Genomic DNA, 18,544 nt, shown 5'->3' on the forward strand with positions numbered 1-18,544 from the left:
ACAATAAGCCCATCGATTTTTCTTGCCTACCTGGCTGGCTTTCAAACTGAAGCTGGAAAGCACGAAGATCGTTAGGAAGAAAATGCCTGCGTGCGGAACATTAAATTTGTGGACCGACTCTGAGAGACGTCGGCGTTGGATGATGCTGTTTATTTGCATTAGTCTCAAACGCATAAACTCCGTGGGTCGACGATACCGACCATCCGGTTGTGCGAGTATGTGGGTGTATGCTTGAGTTGAATCCGCCAATCCTGGAACGCGCCGTTATCCCTATCGCAAGGCGTCAACGTGGCCTCGTATGTCGAGTGATAGCGGGGTCGACGAATCGGAGCGAGTACGACCAACCGGGTGCACGATCATCTGACTCAAGAAGAAACGTTGCAACAAAGCTTATCCGAGACGTGGGCTTGGGTTGCTGCGAAAGAGGGAGAAGCGGAAGGATATGAAGGGTTTATCGGTCGTCGGACCCTCAATGGGCAACGCGGGGAAGCGCAAAAGTTTGGATTGCGGCACGCCACAAAATATCGAGTTCTTCGCATCGCTTCGATCGTTGGCCGCTTAATCGACCGCAGAGCCTCTCTTCTTCTCATTGTGGCTTGCTGGGATGTGCGCGCGGCGGGAAAGCGTGGGAAGAGCTCGACCGCAGGAAGATCAAGGGGACAAGGCGACGTCACGGTCAGCCCGAGCTTGATCCGTGCAATCGTGCCTTGGGTTGAGGGCAAGAAGAGAACGTCTGACAGCAGGCATGCAAAGAACGGGCCAACGCAATTATGTGCGGACGGAGGTCAGCATTGCATGCTCTGATGGCCGTTCGAATTGCGGTCATAGCGGGCCGGCAAGCGTGCTTCTCACAGTATAACGATTGAAGATCGTCACATGGGCAACAGCTTACAGACGAGTTCTGCTAAGCGAGACGGCTGCTCAGGGCCGAACGACTGGAACTTTTCACTCTGTCCTGTGGCGATCCCACACGCACTCTGCCCACCGCTGGTGATGACAGTCCTGTGACGCATGGTTCACCCGATGCAAGCTTATCTTTTATCACAAGTTGAGATGCGCCACCGAATTGAGGTTGGGTGGGTCGGTTATTAACTGCTATTATCGCAAGGAAACTTTGCAATCTTGGACGTGGACAATCGACGAGCGAAAAGCACATTGTGGCTGCGGCGAGTGGGACTGGGAACTCGACGTAATCTCGAGCCGAGGCGTCTAACAGGAACGGAAGCTGCAAAGGGAGCAGATTCGGTCCGTGAGCTAGCTTTTGGGTAGTGAGAGAGATAGCGCAGGACGCGCTTCGGTGGAAGGCCGTCTCGAGGCAAGTGCTGGCGCATGGGTTTCCTGGAGCCGAGAGCTTGCCTTCTCGCGTGGCATGCCTATCAGAGTCGATGTGATCGCACCAGGAACTTTCGGGCCTGCGAAAGGATTATTGGAAGCAGAAGACGAGTGTCGCAGCTGTATGAGACATTTGGTTGCATTATCGCTGCTCCTCACCGTTCCCATGATTCGCCCGCGGCTCAACTCTCGCTTACAGACAAGACGAGCACAGGAGCAGTATGCGTGTCAAACTGTGCAACGAGGCGAAATTTGGTCTCGTGGCCTTCGACAGAGAAATTCTATAATTTTAAAGACCGCTGCCGGAGAAGGTCCAGCTTTGACGTTCTCCGCAGGTAAGGAGAGTACCGACTTTCCAGTCTGTCAGCGAGTGACAAACACCCTTGTTCTTCTTTTCATTGCTACTCTCGATCTTCTGAGCAACTCGTTGGACCAAACCTGCGCTGTTGGCCTTTGTCCTGAGTACCTTGCTAAAGCTTCTTCCGCAAGAGAAGAGGAGAAAACCCTGCTCTTATTTGGGGCTGCGTACAAGTAAAGTAGGAGGCTGCGTGTCTCGACCGGCCTTCGTTCTGCTTTTGGCTTTGAAAAGCGATTCTTCGATCCGATCGTTCCGAAATCTGAAACGCGCCAGAGAGCTTCGTCCGGGCCGATTTGCCACGTCCACGCATGCAATGCAGCGATGCTGAGGTGAAAGGCTCGCGTGACAAAGGACGCTAGAGTGCTGCATGGCGTCGGTGAAGTTGTTCCAAGCCACGAGACAGTTTCTTCTCAAACGGGTTTGTGATTGGACCATCGTCGCAAAGCCGCATGAAAGTACACCTGACGTGATCAGATACAATGCCTGACATGCCCTGGGCCGCTCTGTCATTGGTCGACTCCACTTGAGGCAACCCGTGGGCCAATCAGAGGTCTTGTTTGCATCCGTCCTGCACTGTACTGTGCGTCGTCAGCGTCCTTGCAGCTAAGTCGGTCGTGAGGAAGTCGATCATGCCATTCTGCACCAATGACAGCCACACAACGGTGACCGCAAGCGCATCGTCCAGATGCAGCAGCGGTGTGTCAGAGGCTCTGGGCCAACCACCCCGAAATAACAGCTTTGGCTTCTTGTTTGCGGTAGCAGGCTCCGTTTCTCCCGCTGGAACTCCCGCTACTGTGTTCATCATACCGCCCAGCTGTCTTCCGCAAATGAAAGCGAAGGGGGGCACTTGTTCATGGACAAAGTATCTTGCAGCTTCCCACATTTCATTAATTGTGGGATACGACTTGAGAGACAAGCCACAAGTTGGAACGAAGCCAGATGAGGAAGTACGCCTAGGCAGGCTTTGACCGAGAATGCCGCGAAAGGGCTCTTTTCTGATTGGCGGTGGATTCGCCGTCTGCTGTGTGGGTCTCTTCTACGAGCGCCGCCTGGACTGTTGTTCTGGAACTCCGACTTCAATCTGGACGTTATCCTGGCACCGACACTGGTCTGGTGCCTTTATCTGAGTAAAACATATTTGGAAATTCCTTTTTGCGGCACTTGGCCGGCCTTGGCCAACCTGCGGTCGGATTATTTCCGTCACTAATTCACTGACTGCTAACGCGCGCGTGCCCTTTGCCTTCAGTCACAAGCGAGGCCCACGCGAACTTGTCAATCAGCGGTATCTGTCAGGTTTCGTGCCGCCGCTTCCCATCCAGCCACCCTGCCACGCTCTCGTTCTCTCTCGACACTCGTCCAGTGTAGCCAGTTCGCGTTGATACGCTCTCGACGCTGGAAACCCATGCCCTTGATTCGGCCTTCCAATGAATCGCCTTTTCGCCACGTCTCGACTCGTGCCTTCTCGCGTCCCTGATTCGACGTCCCCTCGTGGATGTCCAGACCCGCTCGCCCACTCGCTACTGGCAACCCTGCTTCCCGTCCGTCCGTCCAAGATAGCCAACTCGATTCACTGAAACCAAGGCTCGTGCCGCCTCTGCGATAAGCCAACCAGAATGGGTGAACCCCACATTCTTCTGCCTACGCTCCTTCCACTGGATGATTGTAGGTGGGCCTCTCTCTGCTATCGTGTCCCTCAGCAACCCGCTCGCTTTCCTTGGCTTCCGTCTCTCTCATTGGCTATCCGGTCCCCGTCCCAGACGGAAGGTGAATGCGAGATACCGTCTAGCTGCGTGGGCAAGGCTTCCTCCCTCCCCCTCTCGTCAGGTGCCACGCTCCTTCGTGTGCCGTCTTCTAGGCGCAACACTGCAGCCGGCCACTCCTTCCTCACAGCTCGATTAGCCCCGTGCCTGATTCGACACCGTGACGCCCATCCCCTTCACCCACCTTCATCGAAAGGTATAAAGACATTCCCATCTCGAGTCCTGTTCCACCACCTGGTTCCCCCCATCACCACATCTTCCCTCCTAGACATCTTCCCTCCTCTTTCACAAAAATGTCCTCGCCATACGTTCACGAGGAGAAGGAGAAGTCCGGCTCCTACCCCGGCGATGTCGTCGCCACCCTCGAGGATGGCGTCAGCTCCGGCACCAACGCCTTTGACCAGCGCAAGGGCGAAGAGCTCAAGCACTCGCTCCTTCCCCGTCACATGGCCATGATTTCCATCGGTGGTGTCATTGGTACAGGTCTCTTCCTGGGTACTGCTTCATCGCTCCACAACGCCGGCCCTCTTGGTCTTTTCATGGGCTACCTTGTTATGGGTTCCGTTTGTTACGCCATGATGATGTGCCTCGGTGAGATGATCTCTTACCTCCCCGTTCCCGGTGCCCACATCAAGCTCGCAGAGCGCTTCGTCGGCAAGCCCCTTTCGTTCGCCATGGGTTGGAACTACTGGTACAACTGGGTCATCGTCCTCCCCGCCGAGCTCTCCGCCGCCGCCGTCCTCATGTCTTACTGGTCTACCCTCAACCCCGCCATCTGGATCTCGATCTTCCTCGTTATCGTCGTTGCCATCAACTTGCTCGGCACCCGCGCCTACGGCGAGGCCGAGTTCTGGTTCGCTTCGATCAAGATTATCACCATTGTCGGCCTCATCATCCTCTCTATCTGCATCGACCTCGGCGTCGGCAAGCAAGGCCGTCTCGGCTTCCGCTACTGGAAGGAACCCGGCCCGCTGCACCAGTACAACGGCATCTCGGGCTCCCTCGGACGCTTCCTTGGCTTTTTCTCGGTGCTCATCAACGCTGCTTTCTCCTTCATTGGTACTGAGATCGTCGCTGTTGCCGCTGCTGAGGCCAAGAACCCGCGCAAGTCGGTCCCCAGCGCTATTCGCAAGGTCTGGATCCGTATCTGCCTCTTCTACTTCCTCGGTACCTTTATGATCGGCCTCGTCTGCCCCTCAAACGCCCCCGAGCTCACCACGGCACACAAGACCGCCGCTCGCTCGCCGTTTGTTGTTGCTATCAAGAGGGCCAACATCTCGGTGCTGCCGAGTCTGATCAACGCTGCGCTCGTTACGTCGGCTGTTTCGGCTGCCTCGTCGGATCTGTTCACCTCGAGCCGTGCTCTTTACTCGCTCGCGATCGGTGGATCCGCTCCTCGTATCTTCGCCCGTACCACCAAGAGCGGTCTTCCTTACTACTCGGTCGCCGTTTCGATCCTTTTCTCGTTCCTGTCGTACATGTCGGTTCGTGACGGTGCCAGCACTGTGTTTGGCTACTTTGCCAACATGACCTCGATCGCCGGTATGGTGACCTGGTTCTGCATCGGCGTCATGTATCTGCGCTTCCACAAGGCGATGAAGGTGCAGGGCATGTCGCGCGACGTGCTGCCTTACCAGGCGTGGCTCCAGCCCTTCTGCGGTTACTGGACCGTGTGCACTACTTTCATCGTGATGATCTTCAGCGGTTGGTCCGTCTTCCTCAAGGGCAACTGGTCCACCAGCGACTTTGTCACCAACTACATCCCCATTCCCTTCTTCCTGATCCTGTACGCCGGCAACTGGTACTACAACCGCAACAACGGCGCTCACATCCCCTCGAGCGAGGTGGACCTCACCACGGGTCTGCGCGAGATCATCGACGCCGAGGTGCCCGAGGAGAAGCCCACTACCGTCGCCGGCAAGGTCTGGAACTTTATCTCCTAAGCAGAAGCGAAGCATACATATACCACACGGGATCGTTCCGCTCCCCGCATCGTTGCTTTTTGTTTTGTCTTGACCCCTTTGTATTCTTCTTCTCACGTCTTGTTACGGGTCTTCTTCCACGCTTGTTCTTTTCAAAACTTGACGTTCTGCCAGCACACGGTTCATGGTTTTGGTTTGCGAATGCGTGTGCTTTGGTTGTGAGCGTTGAAGGATCTAGGCTCTGGTTCGCAGCGGGGTATTTTTGTTCCGCACATTGAAGTTTCAGACACTCCGTGCAAGAATTGGGACTCGAAATTGAGATTCTTACAGTTGCAGGACGTAGGTCCCCGACTCGGATTACCGTGAACTCGACTCGTCTTGTCCCTTTACTGTCGGTGTGAGGATCTCACCCATCACTTCCGCTGTCGCAGTCTCATCGCATGTCGTTGTCTGTTCAGGCAAACTCGACGCTTTGCAATCTCTGTCGCCCGACGGAGCTCGGACCTAAGTGACACCTCTCGATGCAATGCCATCTCACCAAGCTCGATCCACACACACACACACACACACTTTTCAATGGAGGAAGTTGACGAGCCAATGAATTGAAGACACATGACACGAGGTCACTCCGCTAGGTTTTGGCAACATCAGCACGCGCAGCAGTGACGACGCGGATCCAAGCCTGGGCGTTCCTCGCGTTGGCCGCCCGCAGTTTGAGCGTATCCGCCTGCATGCCCGGCAGCTCGTGCACCACGTTGAATGCATCCGCATGCTTGGCGCTTTTGCCTTTGCCCTTGGCCTCCTGCGCCTTGACCTCGCTGACAGGGATGGGCATCCTGTACAGACTGTTATCCTGGGCGTGCAGCACGAGCAGCAGGTCGGTGGTGAGCACCAGTCGAAGCTTGCGGCCCGATTTGGATTTGGCTACGAGTTCGTCGCGGAGCACTCGGCGATGGCGCTTGACGCCTGGGTTGGCCGGGTCGACGAACGGCTTGGTGAGGTCCAGTCGTGCTTCTTCGCCCAGCCAGAGGTTCTCGGAAAGCTTGGCGAGCGCCGTGGCGTCCTCGTTGTCGCGGATCGCCTCGTTGGTCTTGGCCAGAATCCCCTCGGCCGTCTCCTTGGCCGCCTTGACGCGCTGGTAGTCGACATGATCCTCCGGCGTGTACCGCAGGATCTGGGCGAGCAGCAGCGGGTAGCGCGTCAAGCGCTGCATAGGCACCAGCAGGAAATGGCTCAGATCAAGCCCCCGCGCAGCCGGATGGTTTGTCCTCAAGTTGAGCAGATGAATGTCGATGCGTGTATCCCTCTTGCGTTCGGCCTCCAAGATCTCGCTTGCGCTCTGCTGGTTGACGCAGTACGGCAGGTAGACGCTCATAGCCGGCATGTGTCGCTCGAGCACATCACCGATGGTGGTGATAAACAGCCGGTCCTCCTTCTGCCTCGCTTCGAGATCCGAGAGGTACGTGACGGCGGCGAACAGCACACTTTCGATGTTGGCGAAAATCACCGTACTCGCCTTATCCGACAACATGCTCTGCATCGAGTTGAAAAACACCTCGACAATGATCTGCAGATCGCGAACGTGCGCCGTCTCGGTTGAGATGAGCTCGAACATGGCTTCCTGCCTCTTGCGTTCCAAGTCGGAAAGCCCAGAGAGCAGCTCGGGTCCAACCAGGCTCGACCACGAAGTAGCGCCTGCACGCGCACCAGCAGCGGCCGACGGCGCCTCAGACGTCTCGGAAGAAGCTGCTTCACCGCCAGCAGCCTGCGGCTCAGAGATGGACGCAGGCTGCAGAAGCCCGCCGAAGGAAGGGCTTGCGGAGCCCATAGCGATGGGGCCGCTGACGATCTTGCCTCCGATTCCCGAATCCGGTCGTGCGGGTTGACCCGACGAGCCCGTCCACGCGCTGCGATGCGACATGGACTTGATGGTGGACAAGAAGCCCGAGGTGCGCGACGACTGGTCGCCAGCAGCGGAGCTTGGTCTTGCCGGCGAGCCAGTAGCAAACGGAGGTGGCGAAGATGGAGAGATGACAGCAGCATTCCTGGCCGACGCGGACGCGCTAGCAGTGGCAGGCAAGATCGGTTGCATAGAGACCTCTTTGGTGAGCTTGAGGTACCGATCGTATGCGTCCTCCATGCGGTCTTCTGGAGCGGTGTCACCACTCGCAGACAGAGCAGCGCCATGGATGGGCACGGGTGGAAGGTCTCGACTGGGTTTCTTTCGAGGTCGATGAGGCGGCTTGCGACGCTGAGGCTCTTCCGGCTTGGGAGGTCGCTTGGCTGTGCGTGAGCGCGAAAGCATGACGAGCTCGTCGATGTTTTTGTGCCTGTTTTTGCCTGGTGGCGGTGGAGGTCGACGAGCGGGCTTGGATGACTGGCTCGTTTCGGCCCCGGCAAAATCCTTGGATCCATCACCCTTCTCGTCGGTGGCAACATCCTTGGACTGTGTCGGATCTTCCGCCTTGACGAGCACTCCCGCAGCTTCGAGTACGCGCAGCCTCTCGATGGTATGCTGACGAATCTCAGCATCTGTGTGCGGCGTCGCGTCTTCTTCTGCTGCCATCGTTGCAGCCGTCGCATCGTCATCTTCATCATCATCGTCGTCTTCACTCGAAGTCCACCCGGTCGTCGAGTCACTCTCCCCGGACTCTTCCACCGCGCTCACCCCCCTTGAAGGTTCCTTGACGTCCATCGAGCCGAGCGCATACGCAACCGCTTCCATCTTTGATGCTTCAATCGCCTTTTGCAACTGTCGATCTTCGCGCATTCGGTCGACCTCTTGCAGTCGATGGTCCTTCTGCGAGGCTTCGAGTGCTGCTTTCAGTTGCGCCTCTTCGTCCGCATCCGTGTCGGCGGCAGTGGTAGGTGCAGGTGGTGGAACATGGACGGTGGAGGAGCCTAGGCTGCGTGTTTCTTCGTCGACCATGACCCACTCGGCGCTCTTGGGGATGCCCCTGCTCTGATGCTCGGCGGAAGAATCTTGCGATTGAAGACGTACCATAACGGCCGACCCGCCGTCGCTATCCTCGTTGGGGTGGAGGAATGCCGATGCTGTTTGTGGTGGCGACACTGATCCTATTAGCGGCAAAACGAAGAGAGAAGCATACGTCTCAGCGTGCTGTCCGATTAACTGTCTCAAAGTATATCTCAACAACAGGCTGCTCTGCTGCGGAGCGCTATTCTTCCTGTTCTCATCACCATCACCACCTGCACAAGCACACGACCCGCAACACTTTGAGCAAAGAGCTTCGGGTCAGGGCGAGGCAGGGGGCCCAGGATCACATTGGAAACCCCCCACCTGGCCCGCCCTTGCTCTCGGCCTTTTGGCCTGGTTGAAAACGAGGCGAGAAAGGACACGAGGCGATGACGAGACAGTACGAGATTCTATTGGAGGTTTTGACCCTGGGCACACATGTTGGTGAGGGTGGTTGGACATAGGGTGCAGCAGAGCCGCAAAGGAAGGAAAGGAAAAGAGAAACGAGACCCGAACAGTGTCAACACTAACCAGAGAGCTCCAAGTACGTAGCGGGAGCGACGAGGATCTTGGATCCACCCACGTCGACGCGCCACCAGTTGGCATCCTCCTTATCAACGACGAGCAGTGTGTCGCCCTCGACAAAAGTGGCTTCCTCTGCGGAAGCTCCCGAGTAGTCGTACAGCGCTTTGGCCTTGGCCGCTGCAGAGACATGGATATTACGATTCAAAAAGTCGGAGGGGTCGTCAGCTGACACTGGACTTCAGTCTAGTCAAGGACACGACTGCACTTACGTTTGTCAATTGGCTCCACGTACGAGCGCGGGAAGAAACCTTTCTTGGATCCGCTGGTGAGCGAGCCGTACCACCACGCACTGTCAGCATCCTTCGCCGGGTGTGCTGACAAAACATCGTTCTCTTCAAAGCTGAGATCCTCGTCTCGCTGGCCAGCGTAGCTGTACAGTGTGCGGACGCGCACCGTGCGGGAGAGGTCGAAGCCTTCCACTTCGTCGTGCCCAGCATCGGCGTGTCCGTTGCCAGGCTTGTGGCCGGCATCGAGGTCTTCAGGTCCTTCATCCTCGTCAGGGCTGTCCTCCTCGGCTTCCTCACGCACAGACGGCTCGTCAGGGGAGAAAGCGGCCTTGGTGTTGGCCTGGTCGTTAGCAAGGCTGTTAGCCCAGTCAACACTTTGTCGGTTTGGGTTGCTTCCAGCAAAATCGCCAACGGCGTCAAACGAGCCGGGCATGGAAGGAGCAGGAGGCGCGGGTGGGGCAGGAGGTGGAGGCGGGGGTGCGTCTCCCTCGACACCTCCATCAACCGATCGCTCGGCAGCAGCAGACGAAGCTTTGGGCGCCGCTGGAGGGCTAGGCGGGGGAATGTACGTCTGCACAGGTGGTGAGGCATCTCCGATCACGTTGCCAGTGACGAGCGCTTTGGATCGATCGTTGGTCTGCGCCTTTTTGAGCCTCAGACCGCCCTGAATCTGTCCGAGCAAAGCACCACGGTCGAGCGGCCCAGCTGCTGGTTTGGCCTCGGACGTGGCCGGAGCGGCCGGAGCTGCGGGTGCAGCTGGTGCTGGCGGGGCACCTGGAGCGGCAGGCGGCGCGGGAGGAGGAGCCGGTGCGCTGGGTGCCGAAGCAGGAGGTGTCGATCGACCACTGCTGGGGATCAGGTTGCTGAACAAGGCCTGAGCGAGATTCTGACGCGTAGCGCGTGTGCTGGATCCGGGACCGTCTGCCTCCTCGTTGTCTTCCTCCTTGTCCGAGTCCTCCCAGTCGTCGTCGTCATGCTTGGGCGCAGTGTAGATAGTGCGTGAAGCCGACTTGGGGGTGGCGCCGGTGGGCTGAGCAGACACAGGAGGAGTGGCGCGTGTGGCGGGAGGAAGATTGGAGTCCACTGCTGGTTGCTGAGGACGGAAGAACGGGTTGGTGCCTCCACCAGGTGTTGAGGCGGCCGGAGGTGCGGGTGCAGCTGTCGATGGGCTGGCAGCGGCACCGCCTGCGCCCTGCTGCATCCTGTGGAATGGATTCGTGCTCGAGCCCGTGCTAGGAGTGGGGCTAGGCTGGGCAGGGGCAGGTGGTGCTTCCGGCGGAGCGAGCGTCGCAGGTGTTGCTGGCGCGGCAACAGGGGCTGGCGCTGGTGCAGCACGAGCTCGCGAAGGAGGAGGCGGTGGTGGAGCCGCCGACTTGCCCGACTTGCGCGAAGGCGCAGGCAGAGCCGATGAAGTCGATTTCGTACCGCTGCTAAACATGCTCTGACGCTCCTTGAAAGCCTCTTCCTGCTTGCGAGCCTCTTCCTCTTGCTCTTCGAGCCTTTTGAGACGCGCCTCTCGTTCCGCTTTCTCCTTGGCGAGCACCTCTTCACGACGTCGGATCATCTCCTCTTGATCGTCGATCTCTTCCTTGGCCGCCTGGACGATAGGTGCCGGTGGAGGGTTGTCGCCCTTTTCCGCTTGGTTGATTTCCTGCTTGACGGTGGCGAGGCTGGCCTTCTCGTTCTGCAGACGGTGCTCTTCGAGACGAGCCTTTCGAGCTTCTTCGCGGGCAGCGGCTTCCTGATCAGCCTGAGCACTCTTGGCAGCGGCCTCGGCCTGCTCAGCCTTGAGTCGCTCCTCCACACTCGTGTCGACGGTAGTGGGACCGGCAGGAGCGACGGCGCCGAGCATGCGCATGCGCTCCTGCACACGTCGCTGGGCCTCGGAGCGGATCCAAGCGGCGCGCTCCTCGGCTGACATGTTCTTGGGAGGACCGGAAGAGGCAGCAGGGGTTGAGGGAGCTGGCGAAGGAGCAGCAGGCTTGGCAGGCTCAGCGGGTGGAGGAGGAGGTGGCGCCTGGGATGGGGATGGACGTACTTCGCGGTCGTCGTCACCTCGGCGCCGGTAGCTGTCTCCGTCGTCCCTACGCCTGTCGCTATCACGGTCAAAAGTGCCACGCAGATACTCGCCATCACCGAGAGTGGAGCTTGAGCGGCTGTTGCTTCGATCGTCGTCGCGGAGGCGGTCACGATCGCTGGACGAGTAGCGACCGTAAGGATCGTTACGACGGTCCCTCTCGCGGCTCTGGCCAAGATCGCGCTCACGCTGGCGGCTGTCTTTGGCTTCGATGCGCTTCTCTAGCTGGGGCAGGCGCTCGTGCATGAGGTGCATGAGTTCACGCTCAGCCTTGCGACGCAAGTCTGCGGAATCGCGGCCGCCTCGACGATTGTAGTACTCGATATCGTCCTGAATGCGTCGGATGCGGTAGCGGAGGTCGTCCATTTCGCGTTCGAGCTCACGCTCCTCATCGTCCTCTGCGCCCTGCTTGTCGAGCATCTTCTGGGTGTTGGCAAGCTGGCGCTTCATCTCACTGAGATCGTCGGTAGCGCTCTGCCCTTCGTAGCGGACGGTCTTGCGGTCGAGATGACGACTGCTGCTCTTGTAACCGGCGACGTCAGTGTCATCGTGCTTGTACGCGGTGGCATCCTTCTTGGGTGCAACGGGGTTCTCGTGGAAAGAGCGTGCTTTTGTGTACGATGCACCGCTATTGGAGCCGGCCTCAGGAATGTTGAGACCGGTGCTGTGGCGCACGTTGGTGTCCTTCTTGAGCAAGTCCTTGAGAAAGTCCACCGAGTCGTTGAGATCCTTGGCCGATGGGGGGATGAGCTCGGGGGGAAGCGTCTCTGGCACGTCGTTGCCGTTGAGAGCACGGTAAATGAGACCCATGGCAACATGGAACTCGTTGACGTTGAGCTTTCCGCGGTTGCCCGTGTCGGCAAGATGCCAGATCTGCATGAGCTTTTCAGTCTCGAGACCACTCTGGCCGAAGACCTCTCTTGCGACCTCACCGTTGATGAAGCCAGTGCCTTGAGCGTCCCAAGCACGGAAGATCGCGTCGTAGCTCTTGCGTTCTTCTTTGGTGAGAGCCCACGGGATGCGCGGCTCCTTGGAGCCTTGCTGCTGCTGACTTAGGTTTTGGATTTGCGACTGGAAGTTGGAAGGCTGCATGCTGGCTTGACTGAAGTTCATGTTGCCGGCGACGGGAGCGCCAGAGAAGGGCTGAGACGCAGGCAGGAACTGGGCGCTCATGAGCTGCAATCGTGGATCGCGGATGGGCATCCCGGTCATTTGGGGCATAAGGCCGGTTTGCTGCATCTGAAGACCTCCGCCTTGCATGAAGCCGGTCTGTTGGGGCTGCAGGCCGCCCATGTATCCGGTAGGCTGCGGCTGCAGACCACCACCCATTCCCATACCCATACCCATGCCCATACCGGTGGGACCGGGAGAGAGGAACTGAGACGTCGGTTGCGGTCGGACCTGCTGCATGCCCATGCCGCCCATCATGCCGGTCTGCTGGGGGACAAGACCTTGCTGTGGCTGCTGCTGTTGTTGGTAAGGCATGCCAGTCTGCATGGGTCGTTGGAACTGCGACATGCCAGGGTAGCCGGTCTGCTGTGGCTGAAGGAATCCACTGCCGGGCTGCTGCTGCTGCTGCTGCTGTTGTGGATAACCAGTCATTTGGGGCTGCTGTGGGTGGCCCCAGCCTTGTCCCTGCATGTTGTTGTACATGGTAACCGAAGGACGTGGCGCAGCGTCCGCGGCCGACTGCTAATGGAGCGAAACCTGTTCGACCGCCGTCCGAACGTGGATGGAGACAGGGGAATCGAAGCAATACAGTCGTCAGCGTTCCCTTCGAAGGGAAAGTCTTGGAGGCGGAATGCCAATGTGGATAGTGTGGAAAGGGGAGAGAAAGGCCGTGTGTGAGAGAGGCGAAGCAAGTCGGGGAGGAGAGAAAGGGAAACGAGAAAGCGTCGTTGACCGTGGCAGTCGCAAGCACGCGGTAGCGGCACAGCCTGCAGCCACAGTCACAGTCGACACTCGCCTGGTCTGTGCTTGGTCCAAGCTCGATCTGAGCAAACACCTCAGCTTGAAAGTCAGAAAATCGGATTCGACTTCGACTTTCAAGGCTCCGCAGCACAATTCGAACCCCAATCTCGAGCAAATTCGAATTGGGCTTGCTAGGCAACGTAGCTGTGCATGTGCCCCAATGCAAACCCTGCTGTTGCTGTGATCGTCCCCAATCAGGATCGACCGGGCAATGGCCCGATCTGTTCTCCACACTTTGTCGTGGAATTCCGTGCGAAAGGGTCCACGACTATCTCTGCACTTGATGGTCCTGTCCTGTCGATGCCTTCACCATCTGCTCGACCTGCACTGGTGGGAGCACACAAGACGCAATGCCGACGTATCTCATTGGGAGGTGAGTTGCACTTTGCTCACCTACACGACTATCTTGGACGAAGCAGAAGGAAGCTGACCTTGATCTCTACCTCTGTCCTTTTCAATCGTCAGAGTATCTGACCCAATCTTGGGCCTTGCGACGGGAGTGATGGCCTACTTTCTGTGGGAGAACGATGCACGTAACTATCACGAGCGCCCCCAGGGTCGATCGCTTCCTGAGCTCGTCCGACGCAGACTAGCCAACCAGCCACCGCCCGAGGGCATCTACGCCGGTCCAGATGCCACCCAGCGATCCTTGTTTCACATCCCTTCAGCATCACACAAAGACGCCACAGCACCATCGTCGAACGCAACCAGGTCCACATCCGACATTCTTCGAGACGCTAAGGATCAAGCAGCTTAGAATCAAGGGGAACGCGGTTCCGATCTCCGCGCGCTCAGGACTACTATCGCCGACGAGTGGGACCAGGCCGGCTCGACAAAGCAATCCTAGCCTTCACCCCCAAGCGCAAGACTTCCAGGGCGGAAAATCTGTATTCTAAAGTTTATCGCGGCGAAAGCTGGCCATCAAAAGTGGGGTCAAGATTCGCAAAGCGATCTATATGTGATTGCGATCTCGAATCAGAATGGTAAGGAAATGTGTTAGAAGTACATTGAGGATGCGAACTGTAAGCGAGAGAGAATTAGGCCAAATCAACGATGGATACTGGAGGGAGTAGAGAGAGACTACAGCCAGGAGCTGAAAGGCAGATCCTTTTGCTGGCGCGCGGCGTCCTGCGCTCTTCAGGTCTGTGCTGCTCGTCGAGAGTCGGCCGTTTCTGCACCGGCCTGGTGGCCGTCTTTGCTAACACCTTGGCGTCGACACATGGGGCAAGTGTTAGACGACGAGGTCATCCATCGATCTACGCACGTAGTGTGGAAGGCGTGTCGACAAGCAAGCACACGGCAGTCGTCGTCGTCCTGCCAGTCCTCAAGGCAGACCAGGCAGCGCTCTGCCATATTTTCCGTGATCTTTCCGTCTTGCACCTTGGCGGCCACCTCGAATCCTTTGATCTTGACCAGATCGCTGGCGTCAATTTCAGCTTGCGTCACGGTGCTCGGTTTGTGCTGCATGGCCTGCATTGTGCTCAACAGATCCATTAGGGTCATCAGATCGCGACCGGCCGTCGTAGGGTTCGACGTGAGCAGCGGATGGTTCGGCGGATAGCGACCTCCAGAGACAAACAGCATAAATCGCGATGCGGGCAGGTCCTCCCCACTCGCATCTGTTGATTGGCTTTGCGAGGGTGTCGACGCCTGTGCGCCCACTGAATGGGCACGCTGACGTTGTGGTGTGGCTGAAGATCGAGCAGATTCAAGCGTTGTTGGTCGCGAAGTCTGCTGGCGCGAACCGTTGAATTCTCGTCCAGGCCCTGGAGCCGGGTTCATCTCCTCGCCGAACCGCTCCATGACGCTGAGACTGCGCACTCCCACCACAATGCATGGCACCAGCTGCGAAGGCGACACAGGATCGAAGCGAAACAGTCGGAAAAACGAGAGATTACCGTTCTGGAAATCGCGTTGTCGCCTAGCCTGTGTCTCAAGATCCTCTTCGCCAGGGCCAGCCTGCGAATCACTAGCCTGCGCTGGTTGAGCTTGTGGATCAGAAGCAGAGGTCTCTCCGTCCAGCACCTCTGCGCCCGAGGTGGCTTGGCTGCGTGCGGCGTGTTCAAAGTAGTCGGTCGTCTGCGGTGTTTGCACCTCGGCCCGTTCGTTCGATGCTTCGTTCGAGGGCCGCATAAGCTGCACCGCCTCCATGAGATCGTTCACCAAATGGTTGAGGAAGCTGCCGAAGCTGCCAGGCACGCCGTCGGGCAGGATCCCGTTTCGCACCTGTCGAAGCGGGCCAGCGACATCGTTGGGACCCAGAGAGAAGTCGGACGGCGGCGCAGCTGTGGGGCCCGGGTCGCCACGGCCCGCGGATGCACTGGTCCAACCATCCTGATGCGAGTCCGACGATGGCCTCTCTGTCGAATGCGAGCTGCGGCCGGACAACAGACGGCTAGGATGCAGAAAAGATCCGATGGTGGATCGAATGAGCGAAGATAGACCGCGGCGCGGCGCATCTGGCTGCGTGCTGGCGGCGAGAGGTCCAGCTGCGCCAAAGCTGGAAGAACGCGCTCGGTCACTTGGTGTAGCTGCGGTTGAAGAGGTCGAATGATTCGCAGATCGCACTCGCGTTAGTCTCCGCGAAGCAGCGTCGCGCTCTGCTGCACGCAGAAGGCGTGCGATGATCTCTTGTTGCCTGGCTGTCTCGTATCCAGCAGTGGGCCCATCCGCCGTGGGAGCGGTAGGTGCGGCAGCAGCGGGAATGTTTTCCGTGCCTGTGCTCGCTTCGTTTGTCCTATCGCCAGTGTCGACGCTCTGCCAAGGCTCAGGACTGTCATGTCCATCGATATACTGTTGCATTTGACGGGCGAGTCTCGTGATCCCGTCTCGATGTCGCGGCATACCAGCAAAAGGGTGATTGCTAGCTTGCCTTCGAGTCGACTCCGCATTGGAGCTGTTAGAGGGTGGCCTAGTGTGGGAGCCGTTGCGTTGCCAGTCGGCGAGCCAGCGCTCGTTGCGTTCGTTTGGTGCCTGGTTCATGCGCTCAAAAGGACGGCGGAGGCTGGTCTGGAGTAGAGACGGGTCCACGTGTTGTGCCTCGGAAGCGTTGAGTAGGGATGCAGCGGTGGCTGCAGCTGCGATGCCAAGAATGCGACTAAGCATGACGGCTTGCTCCTCTAGCGTTACAGCGCCACGCATCGTATCGCCCTCGACCGTAGCACCGGGAACGCCAGAGTCGCTCTCTGTTCCAGTAGATACATCACCGGAGGGAGGAGGCGGCGGCGGTGTTGTGCTTGTTTCGTTTCTGGTTGCCTGTCCAGTAGTGCCACTCTCGGATGAGGACGATGCTGACGAAGCTGGGCGGTCGTTCAGAATCCTAGCAACGAGAGCTCCTTGTACTACCATCGAGGTGCCACTGATCATCGCTGCCTGCAGCGGAACACGGACAGCTTGAGATCGAGGGGGCTGTGGACGATGTTGTTGCTGTTGCGCTTGCGGCTGCTGTGAGTGAGAGTGTGATGTAGACGATAACGCCGGACTCGAAGCTGGAATCGGGCTAACCGGTTCTGCGGCGCGCGAGCTGGCGGCGTTTACTTGGGGAGCATGAGCAAGAGCGTCTGCGTCAGGTGCTGCGGCCGCAGACCCGAGCAAAGCGGCAACGGTAGCGGACGCCCAAGCATCAGACGGGATGGCTGAAGAAGTCGTGGCCGAGGTAGCGGCTTGCGTCGACGATGTTGTAGTCGCCGTGGTGCCGTCGTTGGATTGCTGAGCACTTGTCGCGGATGAAGCTGCGGCACCAAGAGCCTCGAGGATTTGTCGTCGAGCACGCTCCCTCTCGTCGCGCAGAACATCCAGGTGCGGAGGGGGGGTGGCGCCACCCTCATCGCCAGGCGAAGCATCGGCGCGCGACTGCACGACTGCGAATCTCTGCTGTAGATCCGACGGTGGAGGGTGAGCTTGATTGACAATGGGTGCGGTTGCTCCCGTAGTTGCCGAGCGAGTGAATGATATGACTGGAGCTTCTACTGTATCCACATCCATCGCAGTCTGTGACGCTTCTGCGGAACGTTGTTGTGCCTCGGGTTCGGGCGCCGAGTCTGGAAGAGGCGACGCTCGCCGTCTGCGGGAGAGCCGGTGAGCCGATTCGGTCTCGAGGCCGTCAGAGGAAGAATGGCGACGTCGCTTGCGAACGAGATTTTCAGCAACAGCATCTTCTGAGGCCGTCAAGCGGTTGTTCGCGCTCCCCGACCTGGGATACGAAGCTGTCTGAGAAGAGGAGGAGTCATCGCCGGGAGGCTCTTGCTCAGCATCGCGCTGACGACGAGACTGCGCGTTGCCCATATTGAGGGTTGCACCGAACCTTGGATATTTGAGTCAATGCAGCCGGGTAGGAGCGTCAATCCACGTCTAGCACAAAGCGAACAAAGTTGCCTGGAGTAGAGGCTCCATGCAAGCGGGTCGCCGTCCACGGTGAGAAAGTCGGTGTAGATAGACGAGATAGAGATAGGACGCTTCGTTGGCGGTTGGGCGTCCCGACGGCGAGCCGATGGGGTGATTTGCGGTCGTTCGAGCTACAGAAGGCGGTTAGACCTCTTATCTCGAGCGTGCTGATCTACACTTGAGGGCGGAGGGTCGGCGGGCGATACAATTTTGGAGGCGTGTGGCGTGTGTGTGGTTGTTGTTGGTGTAAAACGTTCCGCTGAACGGGATGCTGAGCCGGGGATCCCGCTGGATGCCACGTACGATGGTGAGCGAAATGAGGATTGAGAAATGAACGTGCGTGTGTCTGTTGTGATGAAGGCAAGCTAGCTGCGATTCATCCGTGAACGCCTTTTGCCGGCTCTAAGTGGGCTTGTCTCCGATGACGAGAGAGCGCGCGCTTTTTTGTGGCTCAGCGTAAGTAAGTGCATGCGTGTGATTCGCCGGACTGCTCTTGCTCGAGGAACACCTTTCGAGTCAGGAGTGTTAGATCGAGGAGGACAGCTGTCGACAGGTGGAGGTCGAAACGGCTCAGGCTTCTGACTCACACTGAAGCAGCAACACCTCACTCTTCTCTCTGCTTGTCGAGCGAAGAGACCGGTGCGGAACTCCAAGAGCATTGCCGACCATGGCTATGCAATCGAGAGTTAACAGATCGTTCATCGGTGTGCATGAGAGTACGAGTCAGACAGAGGTCAGTGTCAGCGGATGTTCGGCCAATTCTCCCCTTCACGTTCGGTCTTCTCCGGCAAGGTGACTTCTGTGATTTGCAGCTGCTTTTCTGTGAATAAATGCGCTCGCTGTCCGGAAGTCTTTGTGTCTCTCTCTTTTTCTTTTTCTTTTTCTTTTTCTTTTTCCAAGAAGCACAGATTTTGTGCCTGTCAACAATCGCTTGACCCTCGGCAGGATACAG

General features: G+C 58.1%; 4 protein-coding genes across 4 annotated transcripts; 2 read left to right on the forward strand and 2 right to left on the reverse strand.

The window, feature by feature from the left end:
* Positions 1-3,743: 3,743 nt before the first annotated feature.
* EX895_003497 (uncharacterized protein) lies at positions 3,744-5,393 on the forward strand (the record flags this gene model as incomplete). Its single annotated transcript, XM_029884095.1, has 1 exon — positions 3,744-5,393. One exon carries the CDS (start codon positions 3,744-3,746, stop codon positions 5,391-5,393), a length of 1,650 nt encoding a protein of 549 aa, XP_029739468.1.
* A 610-nt stretch (positions 5,394-6,003) lies between these two features.
* Positions 6,004-12,840, reverse strand: EX895_003498 (uncharacterized protein; the record flags this gene model as incomplete). The annotated part of the gene is made up of 3 exons (XM_029884096.1): positions 6,004-8,450; positions 8,881-9,051; positions 9,144-12,840. The coding sequence occupies 3 exons, from the start codon at positions 12,838-12,840 to the stop codon at positions 6,004-6,006; spliced, it is 6,315 nt and encodes a 2,104-aa protein (XP_029739469.1).
* A 719-nt stretch (positions 12,841-13,559) lies between these two features.
* Positions 13,560-13,966, forward strand: EX895_003499 (uncharacterized protein; the record flags this gene model as incomplete). Its single annotated transcript, XM_029884097.1, has 2 exons — positions 13,560-13,582; positions 13,675-13,966. The coding sequence occupies 2 exons, from the start codon at positions 13,560-13,562 to the stop codon at positions 13,964-13,966; spliced, it is 315 nt and encodes a 104-aa protein (XP_029739470.1).
* A 380-nt stretch (positions 13,967-14,346) lies between these two features.
* Positions 14,347-17,493, reverse strand: EX895_003500 (uncharacterized protein; the record flags this gene model as incomplete). The annotated part of the gene is made up of 1 exon (XM_029884098.1): positions 14,347-17,493. The coding sequence occupies one exon, from the start codon at positions 17,491-17,493 to the stop codon at positions 14,347-14,349; it is 3,147 nt and encodes a 1,048-aa protein (XP_029739471.1).
* Between the last annotated feature and the right edge of the window lie 1,051 nt (positions 17,494-18,544).

The sequence above is a fragment of the Sporisorium graminicola genome, chromosome SGRAM_21, assembly GCF_005498985.1.
Source record: "Sporisorium graminicola strain CBS 10092 chromosome SGRAM_21, whole genome shotgun sequence".
Classification (NCBI taxonomy): domain Eukaryota; kingdom Fungi; phylum Basidiomycota; class Ustilaginomycetes; order Ustilaginales; family Ustilaginaceae; genus Sporisorium; species Sporisorium graminicola.